Genomic DNA, 25,119 nt, shown 5'->3' with positions numbered 1-25,119 from the left:
CTGGTAGATCAGGTTGTACATTTCCTTGATTGTGCTCCTCCACAATAATTTAAGTATTTTTTCCGCTCAATACTGGTGGATCAGGCTGTTCCTTACGTCGCTGTCCTCTACGTTCCATCAACTTGCTTTATTCTTCTTAACAGGCAGATCTTTACATGTAAGAGAGGACATTCTTTTTTTTGTTGTTGCATCCAAGTTTCTACTTAAACTTAGTCAAACTTTCAGGTAATTTAAAAAAAAAAAAATTCAAACCGTCAGAACTACGACACTTCAGCCACAGCTAAGTCGTTAAAGTATAATTTGATCTTAAAGTTGTTTCATTTCACACACAAACATGAATGGCAGACGCAAAACTTGTAAACACGTCTCGTCTAACAAATAACAAGCACCCATCCATTAAAAACCTTTTCAGTTTTTATTGGCAGTATAAACAAGTATGTTAGAGCATGTTCCTAACAATATAAGCATTTGTTATAAATTAAACATTTGTTATAAATTAAACATTTTTAAACATTGGTTTATAAAATCATTTTTAAACGAGTGGCAAAAATAAAGAAGTATCATGAAAGTTTCAAGCTTAAAGTTTGCTGGACCCTAAGACTGGCTTCACTCTCAGGACCCCCTCCTGGGAACATGAGGCAGCCAGCACCCCATCTCTTCTCCACAGTCGACCCTGAACCAGTCCTCTGCTGCCCCCTGGAGGACACAACACAAACCACATGCTGGACTTGAAGCACAATGCAGAAAAGCCACTTAGACCAAACCATAGTATTAAATAGCTTGAAGCTTAATTCGCAATCTTGACATTGAAGTTATTATTATTAATAGCTTTAAGGAACTCTCTTTCCCTCTCTCCAAACATGCACACTCATCGTCTCCATCTTCAGTAAACAATTAAAAATTCATTGGAAAAAAAGAAAGATGGAAAGATTTCCGAGATTCACAATGTTTTTTGTTTGTTTATCTAACGAAATAGTCTGTTTCAACCAGATTTGTTGGCGTTCAGCCTTTCAAAAAAAAAACATTTTCGCTGCAGTCAAAGAGCTAAAAGGCACGCACCTGAATTAACAGACTGACATTTACACAATCATATTTTTTTTTTATTGCACTAGAGAGACAGCAAACTGGTTTCCAATTATGGATACAAAGCTAACTCATGCCGATGAACGGGGCACAGCAGGCGGACATGCTGCTCCCCCAGAAACATTAGATTCTAGAGATTATTTAAATAAAACATTTGTCAAAATACGATCCTGCTGCCAATCGGCACAAACCTCCATGTACGACAAACTACTGTGAAGCAATTGTCCGCAACCTGAGCTGATGGCGGGGATGGCACTTGATCCAGCTCATTTTGCACTATGATTAAACAATATGACAACTTAATTAACATATGATGATGTTTGTATATGAAAGGCCTAACGGTGCCACTAGTGTCCGTCAGGCTGTGCGCAATGCGACGATCGGCAGGTTGTTTCTTTTTTTGAACTTTGCAAAGTCAACCAGAAACCTCCTGTTAACCTCCTATTGCGATTGGGCCTCACTGTTTTATTAAATCTATACTGACGTTTAAAAGTCATTCCATATATCCCACTTCCCCCACAACTAAACTAACTAAACAGCAGATTCATGCAATGACAACGAAGCTTCAGATGTCGCCTTTACAATTTTTCTTTAGAAAACAGAAACAAAACACACACAAAGAGTGTGGAAAGCACTAACTAGGTGATTAAGGTCTTTACAGATCTTGTGGTGGATCTCCACAAACAGACAGACAACGTACAAAGTCGAGCAGATTGGGAAGCGGACAACCACACTGACCTGCCCAAGGGCTCTCGCACTCATACAGCATCCACTCATCGGTACGGAAAGTGCTGTGGAACCACATGGCATGGTCCAGGGAGGCCGAGAAGTGGGCCCTGTAGTCGGGATAGGGTAGCAGCGCCGTGTCCAGGAATGCAAAGTCGGACACATAGGCGGCAACGCAGCAATGCAGCTTCATGTTGCCCTCGCCTGCAGAAATGCACAACAAAGAAAACAGGAACAAACACTTGTTAGACAGTATTACATATATTGTATGTATGTATGTATGTATGTATGTATGTATGTATGTATGTATGTATGTATGTATGTATGTATGTATGTATGTATGTATGTATGTATTCCATTTATTTTCATGTTGCCTCTTTCTGTGATTACTATGGAATTTACCGCATGTTGACTTTAGATAAGCTACTAAACTATTGTACTGTGTACTTTATTTTACTTAAACCTGCATGTTGTTGATGACAGTCTGTGGTGACGACGTCACGGCACTTATTCCAAATGACTAATTACTAGGGCGGGCAAAGTTGAAAAAAATTAACTGATTAATCGCATGATTTTTCTGCGATTAATCGCAATTAACCGCATCATGCGCCAAATTCAAGAATTAAGTAAAAACTAGTGTATTGCACGCTTTTATTTTAAAGCAATGTTATCAGAACAATATAACAGCCACTCTGGGGCAACATCAAGTTAACATACATACATATATAGTTTATAAATCTTTTTTTTCTGAACCGATACTGTTTAGTAGTAAGGGTCCCTGTGAGGGACAAACCACTCCGTCTTTTGTCCATGTGCAGTCTGTTGCTTACCTTAAAGATGTATGTTAAAGAACAGAAAATAATTAACTTTATACAAAAGCAATAAGTGCGTTTCATGTTTTCAGTTCAGTTTTTCTTCCTCAGTGAGGAAAGTCCAGTCTGTGTTGGCTTGAACAAGTGCACTGACGTCTGGTTGAACGAGGTGGAGATGTGAAGGACAGCTGACAGGTACCAGCGGCGGCTTTGCGCATGCGCGATTAATGTTCAATCCGGGTCCGCTGAGTTTACAGCGCGAGGCTGCAGGTAGTCTGACCGCCTTGTGAGGCGAGCGACTCACTCGCGCGGTGCTCGTTGAGGACAGAAACTACAGCATAATACTTACTTTCACGTCGTTCTTAGTCGGCAAATAGTCCGGCAAGGCTACGGAAGCGCAAGGGCGGACCAAAATGTATCGCCTTCAAAGTAAAAGCCCCCCCAAATAAAAAAATGCAGTTAACGCATAATTAACGCCGTTAATCGATTGAAAAGTTAACGCGATATTAACGCGTTAACTTGACCAGCCCTACTTATTACTGTAATATTGTGTTTGTTTACCAACAGACCACTGAAGCCACAACTGTCTGAATCCGGGCTGTGAGCAACTTACTGCCGAGCAGAGAAAGAACAATGTGGAGTTTTAATGTTAGTGGAAGTGGTAGGTGCACGTTTGTTCGTAAATGAGTGTATGTGTATGAGTTGGTCTCAAAGATTAAAGTATTTGGATTTAAAGTCGACGAAAGAGGTGAGCCAAAAACAAGACCGGGCCTCTATTTCTGTGTGCCCATTATGTCATCGTTTTTTTTAAAGGCCGTATCCTGTTCTGGCCACTTTAGTCATTTAACAACCCCCAAAAGGAGCGCATTTAATCTCAACAGGAGGCAACTAAAAACCAATGTAAAGGCATAGTGCTATTCATTTCCATCACCCAGTGTAGCATTAATGCTATTTGACACGCGTACACAACGCTTATTTCACCCAAATTTACCAATGTGTCCCCGTGCTCGCACCCAGAACAGCTTCTTCGGCTCGCTCGCAGCGCGTCTGTGTAGGGCTGACGGGTTGACGGGCTTGATCTCGATGGGGACCTCGTTGGCCAGCAGTTTGTTCAGGCCTTGCTTTGACGTCTCCGCCAGGTCTGGTTTACTGTGGAGCAATGAAAAGAAACACGGCTCATGATTGCAAATGGTAACATCAACTAATTATTATAAACCAACATGTTTTCTCCACATTTTTTATAAACATCTCCTAAAATCAATTATTGCGTGCTGTTTCTGTGCTGCCGTAACTGTTTTTATTTCTGCTTTCATTTATTTGCTGTATTTTTAACGACATCAAGAAAAGCCTGACATTCTGTAACACGGACCTTCCTGAACCCGAAAATTTAAAACATTTTCCAACTCGTCTGACTCATGAAGGAGTTGCGTAATCTCGGCGGCTTCACCTCAGATAGAGACGAATGAGCTCCTCCACCGTGAGGAGGTCTTCCGGCCACGGGACCGGTGGCATGGTGAACTGGTGCTGTAGGGGACTTGGCTGCAGCATGTGGAAGGAGGCCTGGCACGTCAGTATAGGCTGCCCACGCTGGATAGCCTTCACGGAGCGCACGGCGAAACTGCGGCCATCTCTCGTGCGGTCCACCTGGTACAGCACCGGAACCTTAGGATCCCCTGGAGGGAGAAAAGAATAAATAATATAAAAAACAGTTGTGGGGAAACTGATCGTGGACAGTTTTTCAAATCAACCTATTGCATCAACTTGGATGCCGGCCCAGTCTTACCTGCTCGTACGAAGTAGCAGTGGAGAGAATGGGCAAAGAGGTTGTCGCCGACAGATTTGGCGGCGGCTACGAGGGCCTGACCCACTATTTGACCTCCAAACAAACGTTGACTGCGGGGCACCCAGTGGTGCGTCCCTCTGGGGGGAATAGAGAAGCAATTGAAATAGATGTACTAGAGTCTCACTTGGCGTAAGTTTGACGGTGAGAGAGATGAATGTGAGCCACAAGTTTGGACCTAAATGTATTCCCAGCTCATTGGCTCATATGAAGCATGCATATTTGATTGGTTTTCATGAACCAACGTATTATTAAATCAGACCTATTGGATCTTTTTTTAAACATATCTACGGTGACATGAATGGAATTTATTTATGTAGCATCCAGCGAGTTGTGGTAGTTCCGAATTCATTCGGAAGTGTCGCCATATAACTGTGGTCCAGTTATATGTCCGTGGCCCGTGGAACCTCAGTCAAGCCAGCATATTATGCTGAACATTATATGAAATCTAATTATCTAAAATCTACAGTCACACCACTGTCCTGTTTTACTTCAAATTTAAATAATATCAAATAATAGTCTTTGTACTGTAATATAATTGTTTCCTTCATTGGTTAGCTCAAATTTCTACAAGATTTCTGTCTATGATCTCATATGTCTGTCAGATTTTATGCGTGTTTGTATATATATATATATATATATATATACACACAATTGTGTGTGTGTGTATATATATATATATATATATATATATATATATATATATCTATATATATATATATATATCTATAGATGTATCTATAGATATATATATCTATATATATGTATATATAGATATATATATATATAGATCTATCTATCTATCTATCTATCTATCTATATATATCTATATATAGATATAGATATATATATCTATATATATATCTATATCTATATATATATATCTATATATATAGATATATATATACACACACACACACACACACATACATACGGCATTTATCATATTCTTAATGTCCTCATAATTGGACTTGTATATCAAACATTAACTAGAGTAATGTTCATGTGTACGCTTACATGTGATTTACTGTGCTAAAAACTAAAGGGAGTCACAAATGAAATCGTGATTTTTATAATTTCCCCATATTTTATATAAAAACAAGGAATTTTATTACACTTGCACTGGAATCTTGTTCATGATGACTCATACTAAACTAAAGGCAAAGTCACCTCAAATGAAACTATGATATTCATAACCTCCTTAACCTCCGGTTTAAAAAAAAAATAGGAACTATAACATTAATGTACAACATTAAACAGTTTTTCTTTACTGTTTATATACTATATAAATGATTGCGTAGATCTATCTCGGTGACTTTTGGGCTATCCAAGCCCCCGTAGCGAACCACCAGCCAGCCGGCTTGACCGAGGTTCACCGGAAGGCGGCTCACTTGACCACCAGAAGGCGCCATACTGGGGAAGTGACAAACTTCAGTCAGCTTCGTTACCTGTACAGGTCTACGTCCAGCTCTTCCAGGTTCAAAACGCTGGTGACCAGGACGCTTTTGAGGTCCTGAGCCTGCAGATATGCCTTAACCTCCGAGCTCTCATCTTCAGGTGATTTCGTGGTTGGGTCGCTGTCACTTGCTTTCCTCTCCGCCATGTTTCCGTCTTCTTCTTTGACGGTTGCGGGGGTTTCTGCTTCTTCCTCGTTCGTTTTTTTTGGAGGCTGCCCAATGGCAAATTGAGGCGCATTACCGCCACCAACTGGTTTGGAAGTGTGGATCATGATATCTTGGGCACTAATAAATGAATGATCTAAATACCAAACAGCAAGATAAGGGCCTCTTTGCACATAAACATGTACAGCCTGGTGAAGGCTTTCATGAGAAGGTTGCAGTTGGTAACATTCTTACACACCTGCAAACCCTGAAAGAAGCCCCACCTTCAGCTGATCACCTCCACAGGTACTAATCCATGTTCAGGGCCCTGCACGGGGAGATTTCAAGGCCATTTGAAGACTTCCAAACAGGGTAGTTGTCTGACTCCCTCTCCTGACAGAGTCATTCCTAACAATAAGTTGTCTTGTTTTGCTCCTCTTTAAGTCAATGGAATTACTTCTGGGTAATTTCCTATTTCTATTCAATGTCAAAATACAGAAGTAAATATCCCCTTGTTGATGTTGAAACTCCAACATGTTATAAAAAAGTGGCAAAATCTGATTCTAATTCCATCATGCTGAACTACAGTCCGCCTTTAGTTTAGTAGTGGTGGCACGAAGTCATGTGACTGTGGTTTAGTGAATGTATTGCTCGGATCTAGCTCTTGACTTCTACAAATTGCATTTAAACTTTAAAGATCACTAGTGTTGTTCATTCTTGCAGATGTTTTTGCTGAACAAAACGTGGTGGTATCATAAACCATGTTTGCCACAGACTTTATTATCACTCTTAAAATGATGTGAGAGTTCATGACAGAAACGAATGAGCTCATGGATTAAATGATCAGGTACATTGCAAAAATTGGGCTCAATACTGCTGTAATTTCATCTGCAGTTGTCATTTAGGCTCACAGAGACTTAGTTTTCTCATTAACCAGAAAAGAGTGAGATTGGTCAACTCTAACAGCAGCTGCTCTGACAGAGTGGAGTTCTACAGCCACGGCCTTTGGGGGACGATGTGTGATGACAGCTGGGATTTAAATGATGCTCAGGTGGTTTGTCAGCAACTAGGCTGTGGCAAGGCTGTGTCAGCACCAGGAAGTGCACATTTTGGAGAGGGCAGTGGAATAATCTGGTTGGATGGCCTTCATTGTTCAGAAGATGAATCATCACTAACACACTGTGGACATGAGGGATTGAGGTCCAGCGACTATGATCATTCTGAGGATGCTGGTGTCACCTGTGAAGGTAATTGTGTCCAACACATTTCATTATATACTATATATTAACATATCTGTCGAATGAAAACAGTTAAGTTGATTAAATTAATAAAAACAATACATTGATAATGTTACACTAGTGTTGCAGGAAAGAGTCCTCAAAGCCAGAAATGAGTCAAAATTCATCTTTATTGAACTACCTATGTGCACTGTATACTTCCTGTTTCTCCTCTCTCATCATGTGATTACAGCCCTCCACTTCAGTCCCTTTAGACCAGCTCTGTCCTCCTCGAAGTCGTCTGAGGAGCCTTGGGATGAAAAGCTGGTCAAGGCGCTCGTTGACTTGAAAAAATGTGAGTAAAATGTCAAGTTATATTTAGGTAACAATTTGTTAATAACAGAAGTACTTGAATGTATGGTTGGTCTTTTATTTGCTCTCAAAGGTTTTTCTAGTCAGAGTTGAATGAGTAGCTGATATCTGCCTGGTGCTCGTCTCAGATCACTCACCCACCTGCCAGCCTAAACATTACTAATGGTGCATCTGTAGAGTAGCAGCTCCTACACCACCCTTTCCCTCAATCCCCTGAGTAATGCTGCTGCCTCCACCCCTCATCATGTCTGATCTGGTCTTGTGGTTTTCTCTTCACCACCACCTTCTGTGCTCCTCTAGATGTAATTGCAGCTTGGCTCCAAGTGTGTCTGCCTCTCAATATTAACACAAAACACTATCATTGTTTCATCTCACTGAAAGTGTTTCTTTCTCTGTAAGCCTCAGATGTACATGCCCTTCTCTGGCTCCTCCCTCAGCACTGCATCCTGGATCTGGTGACTCTGCTGTGCTGGATAAGCCCACAGACGAGGATCTGCTGGAGGCCGCGTAGGACCAAGATGACCTGGTGGACCCTCCAGCTGCCCCTTGTCGTGGTCCAGCTTGCATCACCTGCTCTCTCACTACCGCCTACAGCTCGTCACATGGTCGCCGTGCAGGAACAGGAGGAGTTGCCCGGTGCAGCCTTCCTCCACCCCCCACCGCCTGCCAGCAGTGCTGAGGTAAGTCTGTCTGTCAAACATATGAGGCCTCAGGTGTCTGTGCTGCCCTCATGAAGTGTCCTCAGGTATTAAGATTCCCCGTATGTTTGTGTTGGCTCACCAGTTGCTGCCTGAGTCCTGGCGGGTAGCCTGCTGTTATCATTATTATTATTAGTTGCATTGCTAGTTCTGCCAATACCATTATATTTTTAATAGTTGTAACTGTTCCATCGTGCCTACTTTATGAATCATTATGTCATATTAATTGAATGTGCTGTAACTTTGTTACGTTGTTCATTCTGGTCACGTGACATCTATTGCTCTTCTGTCCAGTACAGCTTGCAATTTACTTTGGGTATGCCTTGGATAGGCGTTTTTGGCAAATTTTAACACACATGAAACATCAAATGATAAATGAAAACACATGTATTATTCCTGTCGGTGTTTCAGAATGCACACCAGCCAGCTGTGTCCTGGTGACAAATCACAGTCTGCACACTTGCTTGGACTGAAGTACCAATTTTAAAAAGTTTGTTTATATCATTTCACAGGTTTCTAGACGAAGACAATGTATCTATGTCTGGAGACGGCCGGTGGTGCTGACATATATAAGCACTGATTGCATTATGTTGGTGAGAAATATGCTTACTTTGCATAAGCAGGATCTGGTTTAGTCTAGTTTAAAACTAGTCTTACACTGTGATTCTGGTTTGCTACTTGTGTTATTCTAAGAAGGGGTGTAACTTTTGGTGTGTGCATAAATGTTCCTGAGACTTTTTCATTTGTGAAAGGCTTATGCCACAGACTGCCTTGAGTAGCTATACATACTTTTCCTTTTTGCAAGAAATAAATGGATACGGACAACTTTCAGACCTGTCAATCACAAGGGAGCCTCGTCCTAAAGCATACTCCACTTCACAGTTTATCTGACTCTAAATGAACATCATGCTGTATTGAAGAAGACTTGAAAGAGATTAAGACATAAACATATGTTTACAATCTTTACTGAGCCAATAAATCAATAGAGAAGTAGAGTAATTTTCTCATTGAGTTTGCAGTTGTAGGTTGCAGTAGATGCAATACTGGTCTTTTGTATTTCATGGAAGAAAATGTTATGATGGATGTGAATCCACAGTTTAAATGTAACCATAAATTAGATGGTTTATGCATAGTACATGTCGTCTAAAAAGACTTTGCCAGGGGTTCACAACTCCTCTTGCAAAGCATTATTGGAATTCTGCATTTGAAAATAATAAATGGAAGTTTGCAATTTTTATATGAATTATTGTGGCAGCAACGAAACCAAATAAGTCAATAACTTGACTTATGCAGTAAACCATGCAGGTGCTTTCAAGATTTAGAGATGGTATTAAAAAGGGATTTTTTCCCCCTTTTTTATGTATGTATATACTGATAGGTTCAATTTATTTTCTTGTATTGATGTAAAGTCTCTTTATTTTAGATGGAAAATACTATCTTCACAAATGTAAACGGCCTTAAAAGCATTGACACACTATAAAGCAATGAAATCAGGAAAACATGTAAAGCCTTGAACATGTTTCTTGTCTTCATATCTTTATTGCTACATGGTAACACTGTGTATACAGTTGTGTCCTGTCCTCTCTTTTTGTCTAAGCTTTGTTTGAAGATAATTGTAAAACCTAAACATAATACATTCTCATGGATCGGATTTATTTTTGCAACCAGAGGAGTCGCCCCCTACTGGTCATCTCAGCCACTACCGCATTGGCGTTAGAAAACATGAGGTAGCCGCTTTCGTGTAAAGACACACAAATACTGACTGTGCAAGAAAAGCCAGCAACGGAGTGCCTCGTTGCTTTAATGCCACAGTAATACGCTCAAAGCTGCCGCTGCACCACTACGGCAACACGGCAGGGACAAACAGAGGCACGTTCTACCGAAGTTCATCGTCCAGACACTGCCACTAATTGAGTAACGACCGGGTACCTTAACCGGGTACCTTAAATAAATGTAAATCCTTTCACCAACTGTGGTTGACCGTATACGTATTTCCATAATTTCTGACTGCATGGGAAGATATGCATTTATTCAATAAATACAGACGATTCAGTTCAGTGGGGAAAATGCATTTAAACATTGTTTTTACCTCATTTTTTGAGCAAGCCCAGGCGTACGTGAATCCAACGCTGCCTTCAAGGGCTGTAGAAAATGTCATTATCAAAGCGCAATAATTGCCCCTAAAACTGTGCGAGCCTTGCTCGCGCCCAGGAACACGACCAATGCAGTCCAATGAGTAACAGATTACTTAAGCCCTTAAATAAATTACAAATAGTGGCATATGTGTAGGTATTGAAGCTGGAGCTGTTGTGGGGATGTAGCTTTCTGTGGACGGAGCACTTTTGATTTTAGTTCTGGATTCAGGCTCATTGCCCTGACAAATCTGCGACTCATATTGTAGATTCCCTGTTCCCCTATATAAGTCGCCCTGGCGGTATCACAGTAGTTGGTCTAAATTAGTAAGTGGTGTGTGCGAATAACAACTTTTGGAAGGTGGATTTGTCATCACTTCAAAGCTTCCTGCAGTACCGAGGCAATTTCATTTTTTTCTTTCTTTTTCCTTTGTAAACCTAAACGTCAAGTCGAGTTCAGTAAATGAGGTTTACGAGCAGCACTTGAAGGAGGCGTGATGCCGCGCGCGTAATGGATTTCCCCAGCACTGCTGCGCGTCGGGGACCAGGAGCTGCAGCTGCAGCCGCAGTCCGGCCACGTTAGGAAATCTGCTCCACCACTTGATGCCGGTGACCTTGGCCAGCACCAGTGAACACGCCCCTCGCTCTCGTGTGTATATAGATACATTTTGCTTTTTCATTCCCCATGGCATCGCAGGACGGGCTGGACGAGGATCGCGTGTTGCAGCGGGGGAGATCTCAGAGTGACCCGAGCAGCATCACCGAGGTCCGCTTGGGCGAAGCGCACAGAGCAGGTAAGAAGAGGGGGGGGGGGGGCATCTTCTCATTAGTATTGCGCCTTCTGGCAGGTGATGGGGAAACGCATCACACGATGCGGGAAGGGGGGGTGCTCTGAATTCAAATGCAACAACCGTAGGGTGTGTGTTGTAAACGTGTGTCATTTACCGTTCCCTAATGATGCATATTGGCTACTCGCTGAGCTGTCAGGCCTGATGTGTAATAATAGTGTCAACGGACCTAAGAGGGATTGTGTCAGCAGCATCATGGCATCGCATCCAACTGGTGTCACACCAGTTCACGTTCATTTGACGTCATGAATAGCGCGCATACATTTTCAGATTTTTGTTCTTCTGTGAACTGGCCACATAACCCTGATGTCCCCCACAACCCAGCTCATTCCCCTCCATAATATTGAGCTGCGAGTGACAGCCCCAATCAAACACACATGATGTAAAATGAAAACCTGTGCATCAGAAGTGCATTGCCTCCTCACATGTTTTATGATCCATTTTTTTTTAGAATTCCGTCTTCTTTTGCAGCAGCAGGAGTAGCATGGAAAGATGGGATGTGCAACTGCCATCATGCATTGGGCCGCAGTACGTTTGAGTTGAAGCTGATGAGAGTGCTGGCTGTGTGTTCGGTTGTTTCCATGGCGATTCCAAATGGCAGAAGGCAGCACTTGGCTCTCCAACTGCGTTGTGAGCCGACATGGCCGACATGGTGTTTGTCCGCTCCGCTCACTGATCTTTTCTCCTTTTTCCCCCTCTCAATGCACCCCGGTGATGTACAGCAGCCGGCCAGTCAAAGCGAAATGCCACTTAGCATCGTGTCTCAAGCCTCCTCCCACCCATCCATTGGTAATCACTGAGGCACAGCTACCGAGCAGCACAGGCGGGAGATTTACTGTTTTTGGAAAAATATTAACCGGTGGATCGGTATATACACTGGTTTCAGACAAGTTATAGTGAAGCGTGTGTGTGTGTGTGTGTGTGTGTGTGTGTGTGTGTGTGGAGAGGATTGCAGGGTGTGAGAAAGCAGTCTTTGGCTTCACATTGTTGCAACACTCTCACACGATTAATTCCACTTGTGTGTGATGTTACAGTCTGTTTGACAAGGGGCCGGCTATCTTTAGATGTGAGAGGGCCACAGGATCTTCCAGTTCTCTTGCCGCGGGCGGTTGTTGTTGCCTCGGTTTCAGCATCCAGCGCTTGTCACGTTGCGGCGGTTGTTATGGTTACGTAACAGCGTTGGTGTGTGCGTGTGTGTGTGTGCGCAACTCTGAGACATCCTTTTGCAGGTTTGCAGCTCCCTCAAAGCGCCATAGCAGATTTCCCCCAAAGCTGACACAGCAGTGAACCCCCTCGGCCCCCCTCAAGCAGGTTTTGTTGTTTGTTTACGGCACGTGGCCGCAGCAGGACTGAAAATCACTTGTCGTCTGTGCTGGGGCCCGAGCGCTCACTTCATGCTTTCGCGTCAGATTATTCTTGCCGCTCATTTGCTGTGCCATAAAAAGTACAGACCACCGAAGACGCCAACCTAACCTCAGCGATACGCGTTTCCCCTGAACTCAGCGCAGACTGACGAGACAACAATGTGCTATGAGTTTCATTGGAAGCGAGTGACAAGCAGCCGCCTTGTTCAGCACACACAGGTTACATCACTTGCTCTGCGGGAGATGATGCAGAACAGCAACTGCAGCCAACACGGTTTCGCCCAAAGGTGGAACTCAGGCTACATTCAAATGTTGGCGTGTTCGCAAAACTAGATATTTAATTTCTCTCACCAGGAGAGAGAGATGGTGGGAGACACCGTAAACAGAACTTGGCAGAGCAACTCCAATCTCGTCCAACTTCCTCATTCTGCTGGCAGTGAGGACCAGTGTGTTTCTTTCTGGGAATGAAGCCAAAACTGGTATGATCCACATGAGTTTTAATGCATCGATTCATCAGGCAATATGAAAAAATAACCGTACAATATATTCCCAAATAATGGGGTTGGCTTTCGGAGAACTCACATTTGTAATCAATGTAATTGCATGCAAAGTATAATCTTGAACCCCGCTTTGAACTGAACTTAAAACTGCTTCAATCAATATATTTATTTCTGCTTGTAATGCGAAGCTCGGGGTGACGCGCACACAAATAGACCCAACTCAGCAGTCCCCCTGAGTTCAACGGAGGACTTTTTCCACTCCGGTTTAATGACCCACAACTTGACTGTTTAAAAAAATATATTTTCAGCGCAATCTCATTGCTCTCGTCCGCTTTGTTTCCGATCACAACAATCGTCTCTTTCCGGCGAAAAACCTGAGTACGCTTTCTGCCAATTAGTCGACAGACAAAGTAAGCGACTAGCTGGTGAACTGTTTGAGCAGTGCGGTAAAATTAGGCGAGGCCGGAAGAGAATACCGACAACAGTAACGCTAGATGTCATTTTCCGTCCAAAGTTAAGATGTGTTCTTTAATATATATGTATATATGTATCAACTTGCACCAATGGACTGCAGCAGTGGTCCGGATGCAGTGAGAGATGATTAGTCACCTTTCAGTTGCACTCACTTTCAGTTTTGCATTGAAACAAAGTGATGCAGTCGTGCTTCAAAGAAATGACGGCCAAAACAACAAAAAGCCACACTCAACGCTTGTAATTAACCGTGATTGTGTGAAACGCACAGATGGTGGATGTATTTATTGCCCTGATTATATGCATGTATTTGATGGTCTGGATTGTGGCGTCGACTGTCATCTCGGCGATGTCGGGAGAGAGTTGCTTTAACAGAGCAGCAAACTGTGGGTATCTTTCACATTGCATCCCCCCACCGCTCCCTATTTGAGCTGGGCCAGTGGTATTAATCTGACATGCTGCTCCAACATGAAAAGCTTTCTCCCTAGACTCCTCTGCTGTGTTCCAACCACTGCACCACACCTCTCAGCTACCGATAGGCCTCCATTTAGTCCTCTCATTCAGTCGGAGGAGGCAGAGTGGGGGCCTGATGGGGAGATTAGGATTCCTTTCATTTGAATCGGGGAGCCTCATGTTTTATTAATCAGGAAGCCTGCACACATGAGTCGCATTTGTCTTATTCTGAGTTCAGAGCCGCGATCGAACAGAGAGAATGACAAACCCTGCACCTGGCGGCTCACTCCTCCTACTTGCATGCCCAACTCAGCATGGAGCATGTGCGGGGGGAAAAAAAAACTCCCTTCACAGATAAACATGAAACCTTTCACAGCAACTGCAGCTCGAGATGAGAGGGGATGAGAGGTGCGCATGGCTAGAAATAGGAACAAAATAATGTTGTCACTTCCTTTGCACATGGTTGGCTCTATATGGAAAAGTCAGTCTGTAAATGTGTAATCTTCCAACTCTCAATGTTCATTCATAGGATAAACTAAGCTCAAAGAAAATGTATTCTTGTGTTCCCTCCACAAATTTTTCAATAATAGATCTCCAATTTCCCACCTTCACAGCATCTGTGAAAGCACCGTCACAGATTTGGTTTCATATTTGTAACCTGGGCTATGACCTATATATGCTGAGAAGGGTCTGACATTAGTTGTATAATATGAATGGTGATGATGGCAAAAAAAAAAGGCACACCGACAAAGCATGGCAAACCAGACAAGGGTCCATGTTTCAAGATGGGCTACAAACCCCTGACACACTGACAGTCTGCCCTGGGTGATACGCCGCAGGGAGCCCTGTCCCTTCCTGCAGGAAGAGAGGATGCAGTGAGCAATACAGTGTTTCCCCTATTGTTATATTAAGGGGGTGGGGCGCCCCCTTGAAGAAACCCCGCGCCCCCCTGTAATTTTCTCTAAAGCGCCATATCACAAAACGTCATTTAAGGTTCTCTTTTCTATAGAACAGGTCCACACCTTGTTCTGGTAATAAACAAACTAAACGGCCGTATTTCATTGATCATATGTACACGACAGTTTGTCATTTCTGTCTCTACGTAGTCGCATGTAAACACTTCTCCTCTCCTCTGCTCTCTGTATCGCACACAGGTGAGCACTGAGTACACAGCAGCGGGCAGAGAGCGTAAAAAAATATGTCGCGTAAAAAGCAGACAGCTATATCTGCATTTTAAATGCTCCCAGGTTGAAGATGGCAACAGTAGCCCTCCCGCAAGGATCACCTGAGCAGCTCTCTGAACCCGGAGCAACTCTCCTGCTCCAAGTGAAACGAGTCAAAGTGCTTGTGTCTTGTACTAACAATGAGCTTCACACATAACAAAAGTACTAAGTACACAAACATGAAACTAAGTCATTCATAAATACATGGAGAAATGTCTGTAATTTCGGGTAAATGGTTACGGTACGCCATTAACAGGTTACGCTGCGCATGCGGAACTCGCGATTTCAAGCGTTTTGACAAAAGCCAATCTCCGTGAAGTGTCCGTCAGGTCGCCTTTCCTGCTGCTCCGTCTCGTCTCTCAAAACCGGAAAAAGATCTCACCTCAACATGTAGCATGAAATGCGAGCGGCCGTATTAAGTCTACAACCAAGTTTTAAAAAATATGTGGGGAGGAAAGCAGCTCACTGCAGCACTAACACCGATACAACCTGATGCTCACATATCTACTCATTCTGTTTTGTTTTGCGATTTGCTTTTAATTTTCCAAAATGAGCAATTTTGTAGTAACTATATATTGTTTATTTTTTGCACAGATAGAACTTTATTTTCATTGTTTTAAGTGATTGCAATTTTCTATTTATTTATTGGTCTGATGGGGCAATTTGGTTTAATTGAAAGTTATTGCAATTTTCTTTACTCTATTATTCATAAAAGCACAGATGAAGTCACAAAATTATACTGTTTACAGAAAAAGCAATGCTTTTGGTGTTTGTGTCATTGTCGGTGTCGTCGAAGTCCCTGAAAGCTGCAGGTCTGCTGAGACCCTCAGCTCCTTTAAATCCAGGTTGAAGACTTTTTTGTTTGTTGTTGCCTTTAATTAAACCGGACTCAATGCTGCATCTCACTACTGCATTTTATTTCTAAAACTGCACTGCAACTTTAATTCCTTTTATTTTTATTTTTTCTTAAAGGTTTTAATGTTTTCTTAACTGTTTTTAAATCTGCATCATGTTTTGCTTTTAATGTTTTTTTATGTGAAGCACTTTGAATCGCCTCGTTGTTGAAATGTGCTTTACAAATAAACTAGCCTTGCCTAAAAGTAAAGTATATGTAGGCTCATTTTAACCTGAAAAACAGCTTCATGCTGAAGTTACTTTTAATTCCTGACCGGTAAAACTGTACGAATCAGACACGTGAGGTCCGCAGTTGAAAAGAGCAAGCACAGATGAGACTGGAGAATTGTTGACGGGCATCCTCAACGCGGTCCGAGCAGGAGAGGTCTAAAAATGCTCCTAATTGGGATCAAGAGCGGTTGAAAGTGAAACAGTCGGGGAAATTGCCACAAGAGGGCTCTGCTTGGCAGACAGATAAATGTTGCATAAATGAGGTAAGCTGTCACTGTCACAACAAGTCCAGCACCGCAGTCACCAGACCTCCCACGCAGAAAAGGGACAAAAACGGTCCGTCCAAGGGTGTGCTACATACAGAGCGAGAATGGACACTGACTCAGCATTTTGTTTCAAGGTTTAAGATGAGTTGAAAATAGACCTGAGTGAGATGTGTTTTAAATGAATAGTAACTTTTAAATCAAAACCTGGGAGAGCTATTGGGGGGGAGGGGGGGGGGTGTTAAAATGTAAAAACTCTACATAGAAAACAACATCATGCTACTCTCTGTGTATTTTTAGAGCTGATGCAACAACTCAAGAGTTTTTTTTCTCCTTTTTTTTAATCTCATGTCATCTCATTTCGAAAGTGGAACATCTGAAAGCAGTGATGAAGGATTTAGCACAGAAGGCACGGTCATGATTATTGCGGAGCATTGCAGAAGTGAAAGTGACTAAACGAGGACCATAGATGGGACTTTGCAGAGACGGTAATAGGCTAGTTCCATCAGTGAGTTTTACCCTTGAGTCTTTGGTGCAGCATTGATTCTTTTTTTATTAGCTGGCCCAGACTCAGTGGTACAGTGGCTAATTCAAAAAGCACCTCGTTTTTTTTTCTGCCAACTCATCTCTCATGCCATTATGCACTCTGCTGAGATGTCCCCGGGTAGCACTGACTACAGAGCCCCAGGGTGCAGCACAGAGGCAGCACAAAACATGACATCACCCTCCACCAATGTGATGAAAGGACATATGCAGATGCAGGGCAGTGGCAAGAATTTCTGAAATAATGAGGTCACCGAGCAGTGATGTCGCCAGTTAAACGTCCTGCTTCTCTGTCGCATTAAAACGCAGTAAACTCACTATCCGTGCGTCTTCTTTTCTGCTTTGCTCGCCAACAGCTGACCTGCTCTGAGTCATAGACTGTACATAAGAAGTGGACGTAGTCGTCACGACGCACCCACTAGTTGGTGTTTTGGCCGTCTCCGTCTTGTTGAATTGTATTAAAAAAGACTTGAAACTAGAGATTGAGACCATAAGCTCATGTGTGCAATGTTTACTGAGGGAATACATCAAGAGACAAGTAGAGTCATTTTCTCATAGACTTCTATACAACCAGATTTATTTTTGCAACCAGATGAGTCGCCCCCTGCTGGCTGCCGCCTGGTTTAAGTGCACACACCGCTATTCTCTCGCTCTCTGACACTCAACTGCACACTCGCTATGCTCACATTATGCTGTGTTTATACCAACAACATAATAGATGGAATGTACTCAATAATATTGGCCATAGATACTTGTTTTTTTTTATGACTGTAAACATATTTATTTCTGCTGGAAAGTTGGGTATTTTAACATGGGGTATTGACTTGCTTTTGGGTCCAGCCTTAAGTGGCCATTCGAAACGCTGCAGGTTTGGGGGCGCCTTGGCTTCGTTTCTTACCAACAAAACTTGCTGCTTGTCAAGTACCAAACTGTCTGCAAAATGGTTTGCTGTCATAATGACTTTATTTTAAAATGGTTTTGCTTTGGAAGAATTTTTCCATCTGTATGAATCAAGAGTAAATTGTCTAAAATTACGGGATGCAATTAGCGTCATGGGAATATGATGGTATTTTTGACCTTAAAAAAAAAGACTAATATATTATTTGTCGTCCATGTAGAGACTTGATTGAGCGACAACAGAAATGAGGAACTGTACTACCCCCTCCCCCGCTACACACACACACACAAACAAACACACAGAAAGCCTGTCTGGATAGTAAGACTTAAAAACAGTGGTGGCGGTGAAGCCTTGGCCGAACAGATACATGGCTTGTGGCTTGTGTTTACAGCCCTGCATGTAATCCACGGGCAATTTACTGTATATTCTCTCCCAACAGACCTTTTAGGCCCCATTGTGCTCTGTACGTCCATAACTTGTACTTGAGCAACACTGCCTTTGCGGATTTAAATGGGGGTTGCTCTGCGTGCCACATGTTTGTTGTAACTCCTCAGGGTGTAGCCGAGGCAGAGATCTACCCAGCGACTGCATGGGCTCGGCATGTTTGGAGGGGTTGGGGGTTGGGGGGGGTTGGTTAGCTACTTGACTTAAGCTGTCAGCCATTTACACATAATGTATCTTTTATGAATGTTTCATGTGCTGACCTAATTCCTTTCAGAGCCGAGTAAAAAGCAATATGCTGCACACAAGAACACCAGAGCATCCAGCTGATCTTTTGGACATCCTCATCCCACACAGCAAGGGGTTAGGCAGGGCCAGGCGAATGGAAACAGAGATGTGATATTATCAGTTAGATGCCCCAGAAAAGCAAGAATAAAAGGATCGAGACCATTCCAGCTTAGAGTTATTTTCAGTCATTTGTTTTTCAATCTCCACTGCATCCCACGGAGATGGGTAATAGAAACAGCCTAGTGAGAGCTTTAGCACAAAAGGAGATATTTTGCTCTCCATGGCCGATGTAATTAAAGCAAATGCCTAAGCCCAGAGTAGGAACGGAGAGCCTGATCGCCGACGGACTTAAAATCTCCCAGTCAGCAATGTTAAAAGAAAGCAAGAGGAGGAGGGGTTGGGGCCAGCAGCTGCGGAAACCCGCTGGAGCCGGTTGCTCAATGTGAAGCCCGAAAAAGTACAAATGAAAGTAGCTAATAAGCATCAAGCTGCTGTTCTGACGTACTGACGCGTTGACTACATGCAATTATTAACATTATAGCAGCTTGAGGTTAGTATGGCCTTTAAGGATGTCTTGGATAACCACTGAGAATATTCTTCTGCCTTCTGTCTATCTGCCTTTTTTTTTTTTTACAGAGACCACCAATCAAACTACCCAGAGCGGATATCAACTGATGATGATCGTGGGGAAAATCGGTCAGAGAATCCCTTAAGACCTGATTGGGAATGTGGCATTGAACATTATCAGAAAACACAGAACATTTAAATTAAACGACATTCACGACACAAAACATGTGTGGACATGTGGACGGCGCTTCAAAAAGGCTTCGCCAAAGTAAATTTTCTTCAAAGGTTACCGGTTAATGAGTGTCAGGCTATCGCAAAGCAAAGTGAACCCAGAATGGCGAGCATGTTAGCATTTAGCTCAAAGCCTTAATGCCTTATCACAACCTTGAATAGCTGCTACGGCTTTTGCCACTTGTTTCTAACCTGAACCAGCTTACCAAACCCCTGAAGCGTAGTGATCAAACTGTTTATGTCCAACAGTCTCAATCCTATTGTTGCATGAGGATCACACTGGTAAAACCTTTTGAGAAACAGCTGATTTAGTTGTGATCTTTGGAGAGCTAGTTGGAAAACAAATTGCTGACAATTGTGATAATCGATGGATCGTTTTAAGTTACGCGAGAGAGACACATTGCTGGTTCGAGCCGTTCAGAGGTGAGGATTGACCGCAGTTCTTTATCTCAAATGATCTTGAATTGAATATCTTTGGTATTCGTTCGGTTTGGTTACAACAAAACAAGCATCCTGAAAACGGTTCTGCAGAATTGTGTCGGGCAATTTTTTTTTTTTTTACCAACATTTTATAAACCATAGCGATGAACAGATTAATGAGATCAACAAAGTACCCCTCTGCATCTTTGAGGCAGCGCCAAGTCTGATTCCAGAAAGCTGGCCCTCCTCCCAACCGTGAAACATTCCCTCCAAAAATACACACAACTGTCCATAAGCTTGGTAGTTGGTCTGCCAGAGACCGTATATGTGGTGTCCTTAAAACTTCACACAGTTGAGTACTGTACACGTCCATGGCTTGTACAGTACTTTAAGCTATACAAAAAACTCCCACAATGCAGTTCATTCAATCAACATTGACCCATTTTTTTTCCCCAATTCAGGAGCGTTAATATTTCATTCCAAGATGGTCACACCACCTGCTAGCGTTGCAGTCACTTGATTTTACTTGAGAATACTGTCCTACTTGTACAGTTCTGGGTCTGGAATGTCTGTCTTCCAGAATTTTCGGGTTCCAGATAGTCATTGTTCCAAAATGTCTGCGTTCCGTGTTCTGGAATGTCCGTATTCTGGTTCCGGAATGTAGGGAATGCCTGTGTGTTATGGTTCTAGAATGTCATAGTTCTGGAGTGTCTGGGTTCTGTGTTCTGTAAAGTTGGCAAGCTTCGAGGGCATGTGTCAGTTTTTTTAAAAATTATTATTATTTTTTAATAAAGTGATCACAGTTTGTGTGCACGCTCGTCCACCCTGGGCTGTATTGGTGGAAGGCTTGTAAATATTGAATGAGATTCAGTGAGTATAGCCTACGCCACTGTTTACATTCTTTGCTTACTGCTTGCACGTCCCTGAGGAGAAATCTAGCCCGTTGACTTCCATCCTCTGTGATGTAGTGCAACCCTTCCTGATGTGCGTATAAGTGGCCCCTTAGAAAATCGACCTGAAACCACAACGGCTTTGTTTTTACACATCATGTGATGTCGTCTGAATAATTAAGAGTAAGTCTCCCGCACCAACGAAGTGAATGCAGGTCAATTAAAAACATATGTTGAAAATGAAAAAGTTTATTCGTCAAAAAATAGCCAAACAGTCAACACTAAACCTAAAAAACAAACTAAAAGCAGTATTTGTGTGTTAGTGCATGGTTAATAGGACTGTAGTGAGTCTTCTGTTATTACCTGTGGTATTTTTGTGTGGTCATCATTTTCTGATCGGGTATTTATAAGTAAGCAGAATGGCTTTATGGAATACCGATCTGTCCGTCAGTCGGTCCTCTACTTTGGGAATAACGTTGGATCACTTAGGAGAGAATTATTACTGGGATGTGAGTGGAACGTCCATCCATACATCCATTTTCATCAGCTTTATCCAGGGCAGGGTCACGGTGGCAGTAGGCCCAGCAGGCTGATCCAGGCTTCCCTCTCACCCTCAACATTTTCCAGCTCATTCTGGGGGACCCCGAGGCGTTCCCGGCCCAGCCGAGAGATATAATCCCTCCAGCATGTCCTGGGTCTTCCTTGCAGTCTCCTACCAGTTGGACGTGCCTGGGAAACCTCTGATGGGAGGCGTCCAAGAGGCATTCAAATTAGATGTCCCAACCCCATCAGCTTACTCCTTTCGATACGAAGGAGTAGCAGATCAACCCCAAGTCGCTCCTTACCCCAAGGCTGAGCCCGGCCACCCTACAAAGGAAACTCATTTTGTCCACTTGTGTCCATGACCTCGTTCTTTCGGTCATGACCCAGAGTTCATTCCAGCTCTGCGGTGCATGCAGTCGCAGTGCAAAAGGAGAATACTCTCAAGCTACTTCCACTATAAGCGGGTTGATCGGGTTAAGTTGGTTGGAAAGTTTGGATCGAGGCCTCTTCCACAGGTTCTGCAGATGCCATAGTTGATGATCAACGCTCCATACGTGCCAGTTTAGTGCACTGATGCTGTCATCATTTATTTAACAGTTTTGATTGCCAGCTGACAATGTTTATCTTGTCCAGAGCAATGGTTTTTAACACTACGATTAAAAATGGAATGTTTGCAGTGGTCACACAGTCAATTAGATCTTGTGTTCCAGACGCTGAGCCCCCAAAAGTCTGGATTTAACCTCAGACCGAGTCAACTGCTAGATACACCTATGTCACCGCAATAAGGGCAGTCTATCCCCCACCACACACACACACGCGCATCTGTGTATACGATACAATTTGTATTTGTATTAGGAGCCCTTAAATGGCACTTACTTTTAGCACTTTGTAGTTTAGCCTTCTCGAAGAAATTGTACTTACTTGATTCTTACTGTTTTAAGTTTGTCCTTATGGTTAAATGTAAGTTTCTTTGGATAAAAGCGTCAGCTAAACGAAATGTAATGTAATTCAACGGCGCCAACAACTGCAGTAATTACTCCTTTTTTATTTGATCCAATTTAATCCTTTGTGTGTATTTGCGAATAGTAGCCCTACTGTAGGCTACTGTAACAGCATGTTTCGGGCAGGATGAGAGTTCCAGTTTATTTGCCCTCCTCCTCCCGTCCTCAGAGGGGCGGGGTCCACATGGCACATCAACACGAGCGGCTCGCCGCAGATGCAACCTGGTGGCTCTCACTTGGTTTCCGCTCACTCGGACCGCTCCCGTCGCCCGTTAAACTAGTATTATACATCTTTTTAAAAAATTTTAAAATATTTTTATATTAAGTACCGTCACGTTAAGTTATTTTTTTTCTTCTCCGAAAGCGTCCGAGCCTCCGGTCGGTCTGAGCCCCGGCGGCTGTTTCGCGGGGACATATGACGTGAATACGGAGAGCTGGAGCGTCACCGGGGAGCTGAGAGTCCTATGATATGTATGTATGTGCTACTTACTATCATATAGCATATTACACTCATTTAGAGAAGCGTCCCACGTATTCACCCCAAACGTAACAACGGTATGCGTAATGTGCCTGTTGGGACTTGTAGTTTTTGTTATTTTGTGAGCGCTTAGCGGCGCTGCTTTGACGTCCATCTGTTTCATCAGCCTAATGTTGCCCCTCAGCGAGTTTTAAGTGAAGAATACTCGTTTTGAAGCGGCACCACTGTGATAACTTGTATCACTGTTACATTATGTGATTTCCTTAAAACGATATGAAGTCGATGACGTGTTTTATTCCCAAGTCACCCGATAGCATCAAAAGTTGTAAGAAATGTGAGTGATCAGGACTCTGAGACACTTTCCACGCGCTCTAGTGAAAAGGTGATTTTTCTTTTTTTTCTGCTTTTTTCCCCCCTAACATTTGCAGCAAAGACATACCAACGATTGCTCACCCCCCCCCCCCCCCCTCCACCCCCAAAAAACCTGAATAAATATTTCAACATAACTTGCAAAAAAACAAAATCCAGTGGCTCCCCTGACTTACATTATGCATGCTGGGCCATGATTGGCTGTGTGTGTGTGTGTGTGGTGGGGGGGGGGGGGGGGGGTTGCAGGCAACAGCCTTTCCCCATCCACCCAGCAACTCCCTATTCCTCATGCTTTGGTGATTCTCTGCTTCCGAAGGGAGGTGTGTGTGTGTGGGGGGGACTTTCTCCGCAGCATCCAACGTGGTCACCGTGGCAACAGCAGCCTGACCTAGGGGTTGTGCTGCCGCAGCTACTGAAAGCTTGACCTGGATTCAGCATCCGAGGCGTGCACACGAGACTTGGGGCGGCTGACCTGCTTCTTCTTCTCCATTGTCGATGGTCGAGCGGCGCCTGCGAGCCGCTGGTCCTGGATCGGCAATGATTGGCCTTGGGTTCCCCTCATCCATCTGCCTCAGTCAAAGATATCTTGTAAATGCATTGAGGACGGTGATGGTGGTTAGTGGGAAATGGGCTGCAGCTTCTGGAGCTGGAGGACACAGCTGGAACTTTGCTGGTTTCCACGAGCAGCAAAGTTCAATTATGAATGCCACAAAATGAATCAGTTGTCAGCTTCTGCAGTGTGTGAGGATTTGTCGCTTTTCTTTCTTATGCGCAAGTAAATTGAATCTCTTTGGGTTTTAGATTGTTGGCCTGACCAAAACAAAAATCCTCACTTTGGGCTTCAGGAAGTTATGAAGGCTATTTTATTGGTTGGACATTGAATCGGTTCATTTGGTCGGTGTTCTGTGTGATTTGTTCTTAAAGGGATATTAATGAGCAGATGTTGTGGATTTAGACGCAGGAAAATGTTGGCGTTGGTGGAGCCCACGGCTCGGCTGTATAGGCTCCCCGAGGTGTCAGCTTGTTGTCGGAGCCAGACTGTGTGGGAGTGCCTATTTCTGTCCTTTCTTTAAGGAACCTCTCTCTCTCTCTCTCTCTCTCCAGCCCCCCCTCCCGGTCTCTCCCTGCCAGTCGATGCCGAAGCCAGCTCAGTTGGCCTCTGTGCTTCTCTATCTGTCCGTCATTGTGATCCCTCCTCTACAGCTCAGGCTGCAGATCTGAGAGTGCTTAAAGAACCATCAAAGAACAAGCTAAAAAGGCACAGCCACCGATGGGTCTTTGTCTGTGAAGAGAAACCCAAAGCCTATGTGCGAAAAAAAGTCGAGTTGGCGTTAAGATTATAGTCAGTTTTTTTTCAAGCAATAATGCCAAACATTTTGTTTCTTTGATAGTTAACCGATTATATTTGAGTTTTGAGACCAAATAAGCGATTCGATTATGCCGCCTTCAGCTATGGGGAAACCACCAGGCGGAACTATTGATTTTACCGACGATACAATGAAGCGATTAATCGAGAAAAATAATCTGCAGATGAATCGATGAAGCTTTCGGCTGAAAGTATCCATAGCATGAAACATGTCGGGGTTTTTTTCTGCGCACTGTCCTCTTCACAGAGCCGGCCGCCGCCGCGTTCCTACGTTAGTCCAGAGCGGACAAACTGCACGCTGGCCCCCCCATAGGGCCATTAACGTTCTCCTGCATGCTTGGCACGGCGGGAGAAGT

At 43.3% G+C, this 25,119-nt stretch overlaps 2 protein-coding genes across 6 annotated transcripts in view; one reads left to right on the top strand and one right to left on the bottom strand.

Moving 5' to 3' along the window:
* Nucleotides 1-401: 401 nt before the first annotated feature.
* acot8 (acyl-CoA thioesterase 8) lies at nucleotides 402-6,155 on the bottom strand. Its single transcript, XM_068594792.1, has 6 exons — nucleotides 5,910-6,155; nucleotides 4,405-4,541; nucleotides 4,069-4,294; nucleotides 3,613-3,770; nucleotides 1,822-2,013; nucleotides 402-696 (listed from the first exon to the last, which is right to left on the bottom strand). Exons 1-6 carry the CDS (start codon nucleotides 6,062-6,064, stop codon nucleotides 578-580), a joined length of 987 nt encoding a protein of 328 aa, XP_068450893.1. The 5' UTR covers nucleotides 6,065-6,155; the 3' UTR covers nucleotides 402-577.
* A 626-nt stretch (nucleotides 6,156-6,781) lies between these two features.
* phactr3b (phosphatase and actin regulator 3b) overlaps nucleotides 6,782-25,119 on the top strand; it is a 41,404-nt gene continuing 23,066 nt past the window's right edge. The window contains exons 1-5 of one of the 5 annotated variants that reach the window (XM_068595324.1): nucleotides 6,782-7,309; nucleotides 7,546-7,634; nucleotides 8,089-8,331; nucleotides 8,862-8,942; nucleotides 11,179-11,275. In XM_068595324.1, the coding sequence (XP_068451425.1) occupies nucleotides 8,170-8,331; nucleotides 8,862-8,942; nucleotides 11,179-11,275 (340 nt within the window). In that variant the 5' untranslated portion in view covers nucleotides 6,782-7,309; nucleotides 7,546-7,634; nucleotides 8,089-8,169. Of the gene's footprint in view, nucleotides 7,310-7,532; nucleotides 7,635-8,088; nucleotides 8,332-8,861; nucleotides 8,943-11,178; nucleotides 11,276-22,778; nucleotides 23,026-25,119 lie in introns of those variants that run through there. The other 4 variants (XM_068595323.1, XM_068595325.1, XM_068595326.1 and 1 more) reach the window with 4 other exon arrangements.

This window comes from Clinocottus analis, unplaced genomic scaffold (genome assembly GCF_023055335.1).
Source record: "Clinocottus analis isolate CAN_PGR_092001 unplaced genomic scaffold, fCliAna1.0.p SCAF_3, whole genome shotgun sequence".
NCBI lineage: Eukaryota > Metazoa > Chordata > Actinopteri > Perciformes > Cottidae > Clinocottus > Clinocottus analis.
The sequence above is the reverse complement of the archived record's forward strand: the minus strand, read 5'-3'. Positions and strand labels throughout refer to the sequence as shown.

Coding starts and splice junctions, on each gene's coding strand:
- acot8 (XM_068594792.1), bottom strand. CDS start 6,064: ATGGCGGAGAGGAAAGCAAGTGACAGCGACCCAACCACGAAATCACCT. Junction 4,542..5,909: donor CTGGACGTAGACCTGTACAG/GTAACGAAGCTG, acceptor TATTCCCCCCAG/AGGGACGCACCACTGGGTGC. Junction 2,014..3,612: donor GCGAGCACGGGGACACATTG/GTAAATTTGGGT, acceptor GCATTTCTGCAG/GCGAGGGCAACATGAAGCTG.